This window comes from Camelus dromedarius, chromosome 18 (genome assembly GCF_036321535.1).
Source record: "Camelus dromedarius isolate mCamDro1 chromosome 18, mCamDro1.pat, whole genome shotgun sequence".
In the NCBI taxonomy this organism is placed as follows: domain Eukaryota; kingdom Metazoa; phylum Chordata; class Mammalia; order Artiodactyla; family Camelidae; genus Camelus; species Camelus dromedarius.
In genome coordinates this window covers 11,879,740-11,893,592 of record NC_087453.1, presented here as the reverse complement: position 1 = coordinate 11,893,592, position 13,853 = coordinate 11,879,740, and the positions used below count along the sequence as shown (strand labels likewise).

The 13,853-nt window shown below is 44.5% G+C and overlaps 2 protein-coding genes across 2 annotated transcripts; one reads left to right on the top strand and one right to left on the bottom strand.

Moving 5' to 3' along the window:
- Positions 1 to 1,840: 1,840 nt before the first annotated feature.
- WFDC10B (WAP four-disulfide core domain 10B) lies at positions 1,841 to 3,117 on the bottom strand. The gene is made up of 2 exons (XM_010978675.3): positions 3,027 to 3,117; positions 1,841 to 2,086 (listed from the first exon to the last, which is right to left on the bottom strand). The coding sequence occupies exons 1-2, from the start codon at positions 3,115 to 3,117 to the stop codon at positions 1,956 to 1,958; spliced, it is 222 nt and encodes a 73-aa protein (XP_010976977.1). The 3' UTR covers positions 1,841 to 1,955.
- A 4,149-nt stretch (positions 3,118 to 7,266) lies between these two features.
- WFDC13 (WAP four-disulfide core domain 13) lies at positions 7,267 to 9,810 on the top strand. The gene is made up of 3 exons (XM_031433725.2): positions 7,267 to 7,354; positions 9,188 to 9,303; positions 9,736 to 9,810. Exons 1-3 carry the CDS (start codon positions 7,267 to 7,269, stop codon positions 9,808 to 9,810), a joined length of 279 nt encoding a protein of 92 aa, XP_031289585.2.
- The last annotated feature ends 4,043 nt before the right edge of the window (positions 9,811 to 13,853 follow it).

Here is a 13,853-nt window from a genome sequence, read left to right as displayed (position 1 = left end):
GTGTTTGGTCACGGACAGACCAGCCCCGTTCTGTGATTCTCTGCAGGCTGGGACTTGACATTTCAGAGGCCCAGATCATGGCAGAATCTGCATTTGCTTCCCCTTCACCACCATTAGTTTCAAGGTTTTCTGGGGGTCCCCACTCCTCTCCTTTACATAACACGGAAGCACAGAGTTGTTCTAATAAACACAGAACATGCACTGATGTCCGGACGAGCACTGTTCCTAGCCATAGCATTCTAGGTGTAGCCTCAGTTCTTGAAGGCAGAGTGGAGTGTCCAGAGAGGGTCAGGGTACAAGTTACCACAAGGGAGAAGGGTCACTGCTTCTAGTAAAATTCATGGTCCTTGGTGCTCCTACCAGTGGCAAGGAATAGGTCAGCCTGGCACCTATGATACGCACATACGGTAGGGAGTACCGGACTTGGTTGTGGGAGGTCATTCCCCATGTGGCCCCTGGCAGATTGCCTCTCTTAATAGTCTCTCCTGAGGTGTTTGGGACATGGCCGAGGGTTGGGAAGATGCTTGGAGTGTGAAGCAAATAAGAGTTCCCATAGAGCAGGCCCTTACCACTCAACTGCCTCTAATAATATCTGTTTTGGTGGTGGGTCATGGTCTCTTTCCTAAGGCCCCTTGTCCAAGGGTAGCTCTTAGCAGAAGTGGAGGAGATCCTCCAACACCAGGAGCCCTGTGATGCTTCTGAGGTGGGTCAGAGGGGCCTGATGGAGGCATCTTCGGCCTCTGGTGTCTCCTTCACTGATGCTCGGCAGGAAGCACTGGCCTGGAGCAAAACATTGCACATCCAGCATGGCTTGCCTGCCCGAGTTCTTCACACTTGACTCCAGGTCCCCACTGGCCACATGTGACCCGGTCTCTGGATTTAGTCCCAGGACCATTTCAGGGGAGTTATGGTTGCACAGAGTAGTGGGGGCCCTGAACCCCAGTGATTAATTCCCACTGACCCATCATGAAACCACAGGAAAGACCCACAGCCAGCCTGTGCCAATTCATCCTTAGCCGCATCACCACGAACCACCTGTACCTCCACCCTATGGCTTCCCTTTGGATTAAAAACAGAGAGAGAGAGAGAATGAGACTGTAAAGAAGAGGACTGGGGAAAGGTAGGGACCACTGAGTTAAAGGAAGGCACCACCCCATTATGAGGGTGACCATACTGGTGGATGATGGAGATGGGGAGTATCTAGGGTGAGCACAGGCACTCGCTTCCATGTCCATGGTCTCACCATAATGGAGAGGAAGTAAGCAAGCAGGGAGGGCAGAGGAAACATCCTCCTCTGGCCATGTCATGACTTCTCACTCTCCTTTGGCCTTGGACCTGCCACTTAACTTCCCTGGGATTCATTTCCTTCACTGGAAAGAGACAGTAACCCGAACTCCCAAGGAGGATGAGGAGAGTGGGATGGGGGTGGACCAAGTTTAAAAAGAGTCCTCCTCAGGGGCCTCCCACCCTGGGCCCCAGGGTCTCAACCTCCACCCACCTCACATTGAACTTGCCCTTGTGGCTCCAGGATGAGGAATGTTCTCCTTGGCACTGGGAGATGCCACCCATGAGCAGTTTCTCCCTTGGAGTACTGGTTCAGTGAGCAGAGCAACAAGGGAGCTGAGCCCGCAGAGGCCTGGAGGGAGGCCGAAGGGAGCGAGAGCAGGGAAGCATGACAAGGGGAGAGATCAGAGACCTGGACCTGGGTTGGGGGGTGCGCTCTGGGGTCTGCGCCAGGTGCTCAATGATCCCAAGCACTGGGAATGAAACAGGCAGGTCCCTGTGCATTTGTTGTGGTTTATTAAACAGGAACAAGCAGTTCAGACAGTGGGGAGGGTGGCATTCCTATTGACATCCTCGTGCCCGGGTGTGAGGTCCTTGTGTTTCCATCACAGGCACAGTCTCTGGATGGAGGGCTCGGGGAGCAGGACGCACAGCCCAGCCTGCACCCTGACTCACAGGATGTTCATGCAGACGTTCCCACAGAAGGTGGTGCAGCACGTGGTGTTGGTTGGACACTTTAGGAAATATGAACAGTGTTTGCTGCAAAGATATTCGTCGGGTCGCTCCATACAGGCTCTCATATCTGAAAGGAGCAGGAGTAGGAGGAGGGTCAAGGGAACCAGGTTCAACAGAGCAGTCTTCTCAAGTTTAAAGCCTCCTCAAAGACCTGAGAACTCAGGTCCCACTCATGACACTCTAGGACTTTTCAGGGAACTCACCCTCTGTCCTTCACCAAATTCTGGTGATCTGTAATATCTTAAATCCTATTCCTCCCTCCTCCCCCAGTAGACCTCAATGCCTGGACTTCCCAGACCCTCTCCATACCCCTGCCACCAGGACCCGGTATCCCCCATCAATCATGGCCTTGGTGAATTCCACCCACTCCCCACATCCATCTACACCCTCACCTTGAGAACCCAATGAAGTCTAGGACATCCTGCCAACTCTCCACAATCTGCAGGGACTGGAGAGGTAGATGAACGTGCCTCCTCACCCTCTCTCTCCTCTCATACTGTCACTGTCTGCAGCATCCCTGGCCCTTCCCAGAAAATACCACTTGCAATATTTCCCTTTCACTGCCACTGTCCTGCGCCCTCTGAGAGAATTTTAACTTGATTCGTGTACCCTCAACTTTGCTTTCCCAATGTCCTTTCATTCTGTGCCTACTCTGGTGAACATCTCTGGATGTTCACCCACCACATGTGGGCATAAATCAAAGAAGAATTGTTTTGTTTTCCCTCCTGATTCTCAGCTCCAGTGTCTCTTTCACTACTGTAGGTACCATTTGTCTCTGGATTTGAGGGATAGAGAATAAAAAGATGTCAGTTTCCTTTCCATCATCATCACTATTTCCAGGGCCAGATAAAGGGGCTGGAGGACCATGGTCTGGGAGGAACCAGCGTGTTGATAGTGCTGTGGTCGGAGCACAGTGCACTGAAAGGTTCCGATTCCCAGGTTCTCCTGAGACTGGACACAGCCTGCTCCTCCCCATTCCCCATCCCTATCCCTCATCCATCACCTACTCTGATTCCTGTTCAGGTTACGGTGCCCTCCCTGGGCCTGCAGCAGCAGAACACAGAGAAGCAGGGTGGGCAGCAGAGCCTGGGCTCGCATGGCTCTGACCAGAGTAGTGAACTCTCAGTCTGGCCCGGACTCCCCTGGAGAGCTGCGTGTGGACAGAGCAGGAAAGAAGAGGTTATCCTGGGCTCCTCCCTGTCTCTGCTGGCCAAGCCAGGGCAGAGCAAGGAGTCCTTGTTTCTTCCCCTGCCTGCCCGCACCATGGCGTGTTCATGTGGGACCTGGGCTTCTGCAGAGATGACTTCTCCTGTCACATAGCCAACCCTCTCCTTTTGCAAACAGAGTATTTTCCTGAAGGAAACAGTATTTCTATATTATAATGATAAAATAATTTATAGAAAAATTAAAGAAAGAAACATTTTTTAAAAGACATGGAAACAACCTAAGTCCATCAATAGATCTATGGATAAAAAAGATGTGGTGTTTCAATGACAAATGCTGGAGAGGCTATGGAGAAAAGGGAACCCTCCTACTCTGCTGGTGGGATTGCAGTTTGGTGCAGCCACTGTGGAAAACAGTATGGAGATTTCTCAAAAGACTAGGAATAGGCTTAACCATATGACCCAGGAATCCCATTCCTGGGCATATATCCAGAAGGAACCCTACTTCAAAATGACACCTGCACCCCAATGTTCATAGCAGCAATATTTACAACAGCCAAGACATGGAAACAGCTTAAATGTCCAACAACAGATGACTGGATAAAGAAGAGACGGTATATTTATACAATGGAATACTACTCAGCCATAAAAACTGACAACATAATGCCATTTGCAGCAACATGGATGTTCCTGGAGAATGTCATTCTAAATGAAGTAAGCCAAAAAGAGAAAGAAAAATACCATATGAGATCGCTCATATGTGGAATCTAAAAAAAAAAAAAACATAAATACAAAACAGAAACAGACTCATAGACATAGAATACAAACTTGTGGTTGCCAAGGGGGAGGAGGGTGTGAAGGGACAGACTGGGAGTTCGAAATGTAGAATAGACAAACAAGATTATACTGTATAGCACAGGGAAATATATACAAGATCTTATGGTAGCTCACAGCAAAAAAAATGTGACAATGAATATATGTATGTTCATGTATAACTGAAAAATTGTGCTCTACACTGGAATTTGACCCAACATTGTAAGATGACTATCACTCAATAAAAAAAATTTTTAATTTTAAAAAAGATGTGGTATATCCACATACAATGCAATATTATTTAGCCATGAGAAAGGAGGAAATCCTGGCCTTTATGACAACTTGGATGAAACTTGAGCCATTATGATAAGTGCTGACAGAAAAAGACAAATACTGTATGATGTCACATATGTGTAATCTAAAAAAGCTGAACACAGAGAAACGGAGCAGAGTTGTGGTTTACTGGAGTCTGGGGGACAAGAGGAGATGTTGGGGAAATGGTACAAACTTCTAGTTATAAGATGAATAGATTCTGGGGATGTAATGTACAGCATGGTGATTACAGCTGATAATAGTGTATCATATACTTGAAAGTGGTGACGAGAGTAGATCTTAAATATTCTCACCATTAAAAAGAAATGATAATTATGTGCTGTGATGGAGGTGTTCGATAATGCTACATTGGTAATCATTTTGCAATATATAAGTGTATCAAACCACACGTTATACACCTTAAACTTACACAATGCTCTGTATCTTAATAAAGCTAGAAAACTTAATATATTACCTATATAATTATGTATATATTACACATACATATTTTCCAGCTTTGTTAATATAATGTAATGCATATGATGTGATTGGTTAATTAATACTATATAAGTTTTATTATTAATTAATGTATCAAATATAATTTCTGTATTATTAATTAATATATCAAAGAAAGAAACACTAGAGGAGGACATGGGAAGAACAGTGGTGTACACTCAATTCTTAGAGCTCAAAGGGACCTGTTAGCTAAGGGCTCAGGGCGGATTCTCCAGGAGGAGGTGATCATTAACCAAATATTTGAAGAATTAACATTAATCTTTTCCCCCTTTGTAATATAATCAGCTATGTAATCTCATGTTTTCTTTACTCATATTGTTTTATACAGACAAAAAAGTTGTATAAAATAAAGCTATTATTGTTCACATTTTTTTTAAGTCTAAAAAATAGAAGAAGAGGGAACACTTCCTGAGTCATTCTGTGATACCAGCATTATCCTCATACCAAGCCAAACAAAGGCACCACAAGAAAATAAAACTACAGGCCAATATCTCTTATGAATATATAGATGCAAAAATTCTCAATAAAATGCTAGCAAACTGAGTCCCACACAATATTAAAACAATTATACACCACGACAAAGTGGGATTTATACCAGAAAAGCAAGGGTGGTTAAACATATGAAAATATGTATTAGAACACAATGAAATACACCTCTTTAATAGAATGAAGGAAAAAAAATCACAAGATTATTTCAACTGATATAGAAAAAGCATTCACAAAACCCCCCACCTTCACAAAGCTGGGAATAGAAGGGACTTATCCAACACAATTAAGGATACCTATGAAAAATACACAACTATCATAAATTTTAGCAGTGAAGGAGTGAAAGCTTTCCCCCAAGATCAAGAATAAGAGAAGGATGCAACTTTGATCACTGCTCATCAACACTGTACTAGACGTTTTAACCAAAACAATTAAGCAAGGAAAAGAGATGAAAGACATCCAAATTGGAAAGGAAGAAATAAAACTACCTCTATTTGCAAATGACATGATCCCATACAAAGAAATTTCCAAGCAATCCTCAAAACAACTTAGTAAAGCTAATAAATGAATTCAGCAAAGTTGCAGAGTACAAAATCAACACACAAAAATCAGTTGTGTCTCTGTACACCAGCAATGAACAATCCAAAAAGGAAATGCCCATTTTTAGGAGACTGGTTGCCTGCACATGGTGTGTGCACATGGTGGTGTAGAATACAGCTGTAATAAAGGGGAAATATATGAATTGCCTTAAAGTAATTTTCAGGATATATTGTTAAATGAAAACAACAAGGTGCAAATGAGCATATTTGTGCAAGAAAAAAGCAAAATTAAGGATTTAAGTAACTAATTATCTTTATCTTATATAAAACTTTTCAAATAATTGATAAAGAAGGGTTACTACTCAACACATTCTAGGTCGATGTAAACTTGCTACAAAACCAGGCAAGGACAGTATAAGAAAGTTTATAGGCCCAGTTCCCTTATGAATATGGATGTAAAATTCCATAAAAATAGCAAACTGAACCAAACAAATATAAAAATGATAATACGCAACGATCAAAGCAGATTCCTGGAGAAATGAAAGAACGATTCCATGTTAGACAATCTGAAATGTAATTCAATACATGAACAGATTCAAGGAGAAAAATCATACTATCATCGCAACAGATGTAGGAAAGAACAGATATAATTTTGCACAAATTAATGAAAATTTTCTTTCCATGTCAGGGATGAAAGAGAACTTTCTAAATTCGATGAAAGACGTTTGTGAGAAACATAAAACAGACACCATCTTAAAAGGGGAGATTTAAGAAGCTTTCACTTTAAATCAGGAATCAGTTGAAAACACACACTGTCACCACGCCTGCACAACCATGTTTGGAGGTCCTGGGCTGCACCACGTGGCATTATAAGTGGCATCAAGTTCAAAGAGGAAAAATACAAGTGTCCTTATTTGCAGATGATGACTGACTACAAAGAACACTGAAAAGGACACACCAAGAAATTATGATAAACATTGGGAGCGTCTGGTAAGGTAACTAGCTACAGATCAATGCACAAAATTTATCTATCTACATGAGCAACCAACAAAAAGAAATAATTAAATAGTTACGCTACTATTTACAATTTTATTTTAAAAATTCAAACCTCTAGGAATAAATATAGCAAAGACATGCCAGAACTCTACATGGAAACAATTATTAAAATTTCGTAAAAGGGTATTAACAAGACCTAGAAAGATGAGAGACATTAACAAGGTCAAGATTAGGGAGATGATAGGGGTGTGGATTTGAAAACACTGCCTGGGCCTGGAGTGGGCATCGTTGGGAGGTGCTTGGGGTTCTGCCAACCCATCCTGATCAGAGTACACAGTGAAAGGCCTTCACTTTGCCTCCTCCTCTAAGCTGTGCCTGGTCACAGCTTCAACCAGGACCTACCCACCTGTCCCACAAGCAGCATGAAGCCCGCGCTGCTTCTCCAGCTCCTGCTGTTGACTCGCTTAGCACCACAGCTGGTGTCTGGGAGTCCCAAGCAACATTTTATGAGTAGGTGCTGGGTCTGGGACCAGGGGAGGGATGAAGCATCTGTAGAGATGAGAAAATCTGAGAGCTGACAGCCTGGGTGCATCTCATGGAAAAAAAAAATACAGCATCTTGTTCAAGAGTCCAAGTTTTATTGTCAACAAGATCTAGGTTTGAATCCCTGCTCAGTCGCTTACTGAGTGATCTTGGGCAAAGTGTCTGGACCTTGGCTTTTATCTTTGTGATGGATATAACAACAGTGGGGTAGTTGGGAGGAGAAACTCAGATAATGCTTGCAGACAGAGCGTTCTTCCTGGACCACGGTAAAAGCTCAGTAAGTATTAACTACTGTAAATGTTATCAGCTTCATCATCCAGCTTATACCTGCTACCCTTGGCTCCTTCACAGATGCTTGGGTCAACTTTTCATGCGTTAAAACAGAGAGGAAAATTAAATCGGTAGAACTCAAGCTGGAACCTACATAATCTCAGCCTTGGAGGACATCTGGGGAGGCAAGGAAACCAAGTTTTGCATTTCATTTCACGTGTTAAAAATTCAGAGGTATCGGCACAATTATCAGTCACGAGCATCAACAGGATGGTGCAGAGTCCGTCTCATCAGCCACCATTGCCCAGCCACCCCCACCCCCAGCCAGAGCTCTGGCCACAGTTACGTTGACAACCAAAACCAAGTGGAAAATGAGCTATTATTTATCACATCTGCAATCTTCTGGGGAGAGAGCATCTTCAGAATATTGGCAGCTCAGGAGAGGGCTATGCCTGGTATCTCATGTGTGGAGGGAGGCAAGGTCTCATTTTAGGGATCTCAGAGAGGGCATGCAGGTTTGTAAGACTGAGGAAGGCTAAACAAGCTGCCAGAGAACAGGGGTATCCAGGGTAGACTTCATTGGAGAACTAAGGACTGAAAATTGAAGAGAGACACAAGAGGTTTTATGAAAGACTTGTAAGTACCATAGTGAGACTGGGACCAGATACCCAGAAGAAGAGGCAAAACTTGAGAAGGTCAACCTCTTTGAGATTCCTGGCTCATGGATTCCTTCACTACACTGTTCCATTGAGCCCCAAGCTCTCCAACATCTTGCACTAACCCAGTGAGCCATGGGATGACTGGGCGGCCCTGGGTGAGTGCTGAGGACTGACCTCTGCCAAATTGTCAACAGCTTGGCTTCTCTCACCCCGCCTCCAGTGCTATTTGCTGTTACCCCCAGAACTCATTTGTGATGTGGGTTCTAGCATTCTGATGCCAGTAACTTTAATGCAGCGTGCAGTCTTCATCCTTTCCCCAAATCATCCCTTTCTTTTTTTTTTTTTAATTCTTTTTTTTTTTCAATGGAAGTGTAGTCAATTTACAATGTTAGCTTCACGTGTAGATCAAAGTGAAAAATCATCCCTTTCACTCATTCTTCCTATACATAATTAACATGTTAGGTCAAACCCTGGGATAAACCGTATTGTTAGTGAGAGGCTGTCTTGCCTGAGACTACACGTGAGTCAGTGCAAACAGACATCCACACCCCTCTATTGCTCACACCCTGTTCATTCCCTTGAACTGGACCCAAGCAGGGTCTGTGGGGACTTGGTATTTGATCTGCAAGGCTGATGAATGACCAGTGGGCACAGGGTTCTGCCAAACTGATCAAATATCCAAGCCCTGGTTTTCCCTGCAGAGAACTCAGAGGAAAGCAAGAGCTAAGGACCAAATCTTTTTCCACCTCCTGGGGACTACACAAGGGGGATCTGAGTCGCTGGGTTGCTGGCAGTTCCTTGGGCTTTGGGAGTTTTGAATGTCACTCCAGCCTGTGGTTTAAGCCCTTCTTTTTCCTGTTCTGTGTTTCAGGATATATCCTGGAACCTCCACCCTGCAGATCGGACCCTGAAAACTGTACTCATTTCTGCACACTGCAGGAAGATTGCCATCGCGGGTTTCAGTGCTGTTCTGCCTTCTGTGGGATAGTCTGTACACTGAACAAAAATACAAGCCGCAAAAGGTAAGGGGCCCCTCATGCCCAGTCCCTGACCTTAGGGCTGCTAGTGGGAGCTCAACAGAAGAGTCTCTTACCAGCCACTACAATGGATCTCTTTTTCTCTCTAACATCCTTCTCTTTACAAAGTACAATTTCTATAAATGTTCTGATTAAAAGAGCCTCCTTCCTCCACTCCCAAACTACCTAATCATTCTCTTTATCACCACATCTCTCAATCTCTGAATGTGCCTCTCTGAATACACTGATAAGCTACTCCATCCACAGACCCTGCCCTGTTCCAGAATCCACCTTGATCCAGGGTCTGGGACACTCTATTTGAAGCTGCATCACCAGAATCCCAAAGCAAATTTGTTCTCTGTTTTTGGCCCTCTTTCACCAAACACCGTCCTTTGTGCCCCAGTATTCCTGGGCCCTGGAGATCCTCCAGCCCAAGAGATGCTTTGGTGACTTGCCCAACTGGTCCCCACTCTGCTGAATGGGGAGAACTCTCAGAGCAGAGAAAGGGTGTTCCAGTGCTGATGAAATGTCTGGTTTCCAATCCTATCTTGTAACAATGTCTTTCTATGACCTTGAGTAAGACAATTCCCCTTTTTTGTCTTTTATTTTCTCATGAATAAAATGAGGACTCTTTTCCAGCCTTGGAAGATTGTTAGTAAGGCCCAAATGGGGTCTCAAAAGACCCACAAGGCAGGAGGCTCAACCAGTGAGCTTCTAAGCTGTCTCATTCTCTGCTATATTCCCTTCTCTGGCAGCCAACGTATGAGACAAGGAACTGAGTGATGAAGTAGGGGCCCAGAACCAGATACTGGACTCAAATCCTGACTCTACCGCTTCTTAGCTGAGCGACAAGTTAATCAGCCTCTCTCTGGGCATCAGCTTCCTCGTCTTTGAGGCTGGAACATGAATGAGCTTAAATTAGATAACCCATGCAATCACTAAAAACACTGCTTGCCACATGGTAACTACTCAGTAAATGTTAGCAATTAGGTAACCACTTCTCTCTTAAGACTGGCCCTTGCAATTCAACTCCACATCTTTCAAGGATCCACATTGGAAGGCCCAGCAGAAGTCTGATTTGTTCTTGTCCCTGGGTTCTTTGAGGTCCTACTTTCCCTGTGGCGTGAGGACTCAGCTTCATGGTCTAGTTTTAATGATGGAAATAATGGAAAATTTGTTTAACAATTATATCTCTAAGAACAAAACTTCACCACATAATATTTGAAAATATTTGTCTTCTACAGACCCAAAAACAAGGTCTTGAAAAACATCATGGCTGGCAACTGAAGCATGTTTTCCAGAGCATTTTGTAACTCTTAGGGTTACAGTCCCAGGTGAGGTTTCCGCAGTTTTCCTTCTCCAGCCTCTCTAAGGACACAATTATTCCCACAAGGCCCAAAGAGCCTTCCGTCATTGATTGCACCGTGGCTTCCCTCCTGGGGCTATGTCCTCGCTCCCTGGGGGGGGATGTGGTCCAGGGTGAGTTCTGCAACACAGAGCAACCTAAGGAGGAAGAGTCATGGCCCAGGGGGAGCATAGAACACTTAGATCTGAGCCTTTGCCAGGGAACAGGGTCTGCCAGCCTCCCGGTGGACAGCGCCCTGGGCAGAGAGTCGAGCTGAGCCCTTCACACTGTGTGGCCTTGGTCAGCTCACTCTGCGTCTCTGAGACTGTCAGCTTCCTCATGGGAAAGATGAAGAGGACATCTATACTTTGCATTTTGTGAGGATTACATGAGGCCATGTGGAATGGAAGAACTCGGTCGTTGCAAAGACTCTGCAAAAGGCTAGAAGTTGCCAGGAACTTGCTCTTTCCGGGTTCCAGATTTTTCCTCTTAAAAAAAGGGGGGAGGGGTTATCTTTATTATGTTACCAATGTTACAAGAAAGGTGGGCAAAATGCAGCCTTCTGTAACTCCATCACCAAAGCAAAGCTGCTATTCATATCTTGGTAGGATTTGTTTCAACTGTTCAATTTGTGAAGTCACCAGAGTGTCCGAATTAGAACCCTGGTATTTCAGTTTAGAAACCCTGTACAAAAGAATTCAATAAATGGTAGCAAGCAGAAGCTAGTGGAGGTGTTTAAGTGCCTGGGTACCACTTGCACCCTTGCTTGGGTCCTGATGAGTCAGCCATGCTAACTTCCTCTGCACCTGAGAATAACTAACTAACTGCCCAGGTCACACGCTGGCCATCAATCAATGCATCAGCATTGCTACCTAGATCCTGGGCCCGTGCAGCTTTGACTGTAATAGCTGTTAGGTCCACGTGTCACAGTGTTTGCTCGCCCTGATCCTGCAGGCTGTCCTCTGCAGATGGTTCCCCTCAACTGGCCATTACTGCTCTGGAGACCCCGGTGTTGGCTGGGAAGGTCCGACGAGCTAGGAGGTGGCAATGCCAGTGAGGGCCTGGGAAAAAAATGCTGATATTATTGCCAGAAAGTGCAGCGTCCAACTTCTTGTGGCAGCCGAGCATGGAGGTGTCCAGGCAGATGCTACCACAGCCTTCCAGGAACCCTGGGCTCTGATGGGCGTCGTCAAGGGCGTCTGACTTTGTCGACGTGAGCTGTTTTAGCCGGGATGTGCCTCATCTCATTGGGCTCTCCCAGCAACCACAATACCCAGTCTACAGACAAAGGAAACTGAGAAGCAAAGAGTTAAAGGAAGATGCCCAGTGTTAGCCAACTGGTCATCGGCGGGGTTAGCATATAAACCCAAGGTTCAGGATGCCCGAGTCCCAAAGGCTCGCCGCCTTCTGTGGAGCACATTCTCACATTCCCTCTTTCCCCTGAATTTTTCCACTGATGCTCTTCCTCCTGCGTTCAACTCAGGCTTTGGAACTCCTCATTCCCTTTCACACTTAGAGACCCGCCTCGCTGAACCTGGGCTTTCTCCTCTGACTCGAGCTCTTCTCTCTGCCCTGAGGGTCTTTCTCCCCCTTTTGTCTATGAGCTTCCACTCACGCTTCAAGTCACATGTTAAACACAAATTTCCGTGGAAGCTTCACCGTTCCACAGCAGACAGACCGGTTCGCTGTCTCTGTCTCTTCACAGAACCTTCTCTTGGCTCTACTTTAAACCTTATAGCACTATACTGTAATTGTTTGATTTAGCATCTTCTGTGTGTAGAACATGAGTCCCACAAAAGCAGGAACGGGGTCTGACCCCTTTACCACAGCACCCTAGAACCTAACATTATGCTTTGCACATAGTGAGGACAAAATTCTGACTTTTCAAAGGGGATGAGAAGGAGGCTGGCGAGGAGACTACTCCTAACATTTGATGAATTGTTTTCACAAAGAAAATCTTCACTGGCTAGGCCAGAACCCATCAGGTATCAGCTGCCTGCTTCAAGTTGGTCTGCTGGACTCAGGGGTTTTACAAATTATGTTTCTTGAAGACTAACTTATAGTCTTCAAGACTATTTGATTTTGAAAACTTAGGCTCAAAAACAAACAAAAAAACAGCTTGGGAATATCCTATTCACAAGGGGGATTAGGATAGAATACGTGCTAAGGGTCCTGGCTACTCTGGGACTCAGTCTAGCTCTGCCCTTGCTGACCTGGGGATGCTGGGTATCCCCAAGTCCTCAGGGCCCCAGCCTCTTCATCTGTAAATGGAGCTGAATAACACCTACCCCCAGTTGTGTCATGAGACAAAATGAAATGGGAGAGATAAAATACATACCAAAGTGCCTGGCAGAGAGTCTAAGGAAAATGTTACTATTATTATTCGTGTCTTCCCAATCCTTCTTTTATCCAAAATTCTTGTTTTATGAAATAAACAAGGTGTACATACCAGCTTAAACTCTATGTTTTAAAATTTTTTCTCTAGATTCCATTTAAATTAGCTCCCAAAGAAGACAAGCATCCTGTCTCTGATCTTTGAAATGTCTTCTAAGATGGAACTAGGCATAGTTGCAGAAAGCACTCCATCCCTGAAACATCATGTGATTAAATCAAATGATGAATGATCAGCTAATTTAACAATGATTTTGATTCCTCAACTAAACAGCCAGAGACTACGGAAGACGTTGCTTCCCTCTGCAAGTCGCATGTGAATGTTACCAAGTTGGAAATTTGTGGTCACCTAGTCCTGTGATTCCACTTTCCTCCAATCACATCCTCCATCCTCTCCAACTGGACTTTTCTCAAGATAAATTTATTTAATTCCAATTATTTGTAAAGGAATAAAATTTCAAGATATGTACTAATTGTTGAAGCATGTATCTGAATTTTTTACTCAGGGTATAATACGAGTGTGATATGAACAGAGCCTGAGACAGCAACAGGCAGTGAAGGGACCCGGGGAATTGGAGATCTCTTGTTTCATAGGCACCTACGATATGGGTTTTTTCAACTGCAGGAATTGGAGATGATACAGGAATGGACCCATATATTTGAAGGATTAGGTGAGTGTTGGACTGGAGGACCCACAGGAATCACATCAAGTGAAGATCATAACTAAAAGATACACTGATGAAATAATGATGTGGGCAAAGATGTTCATCAATATTACTTATGAA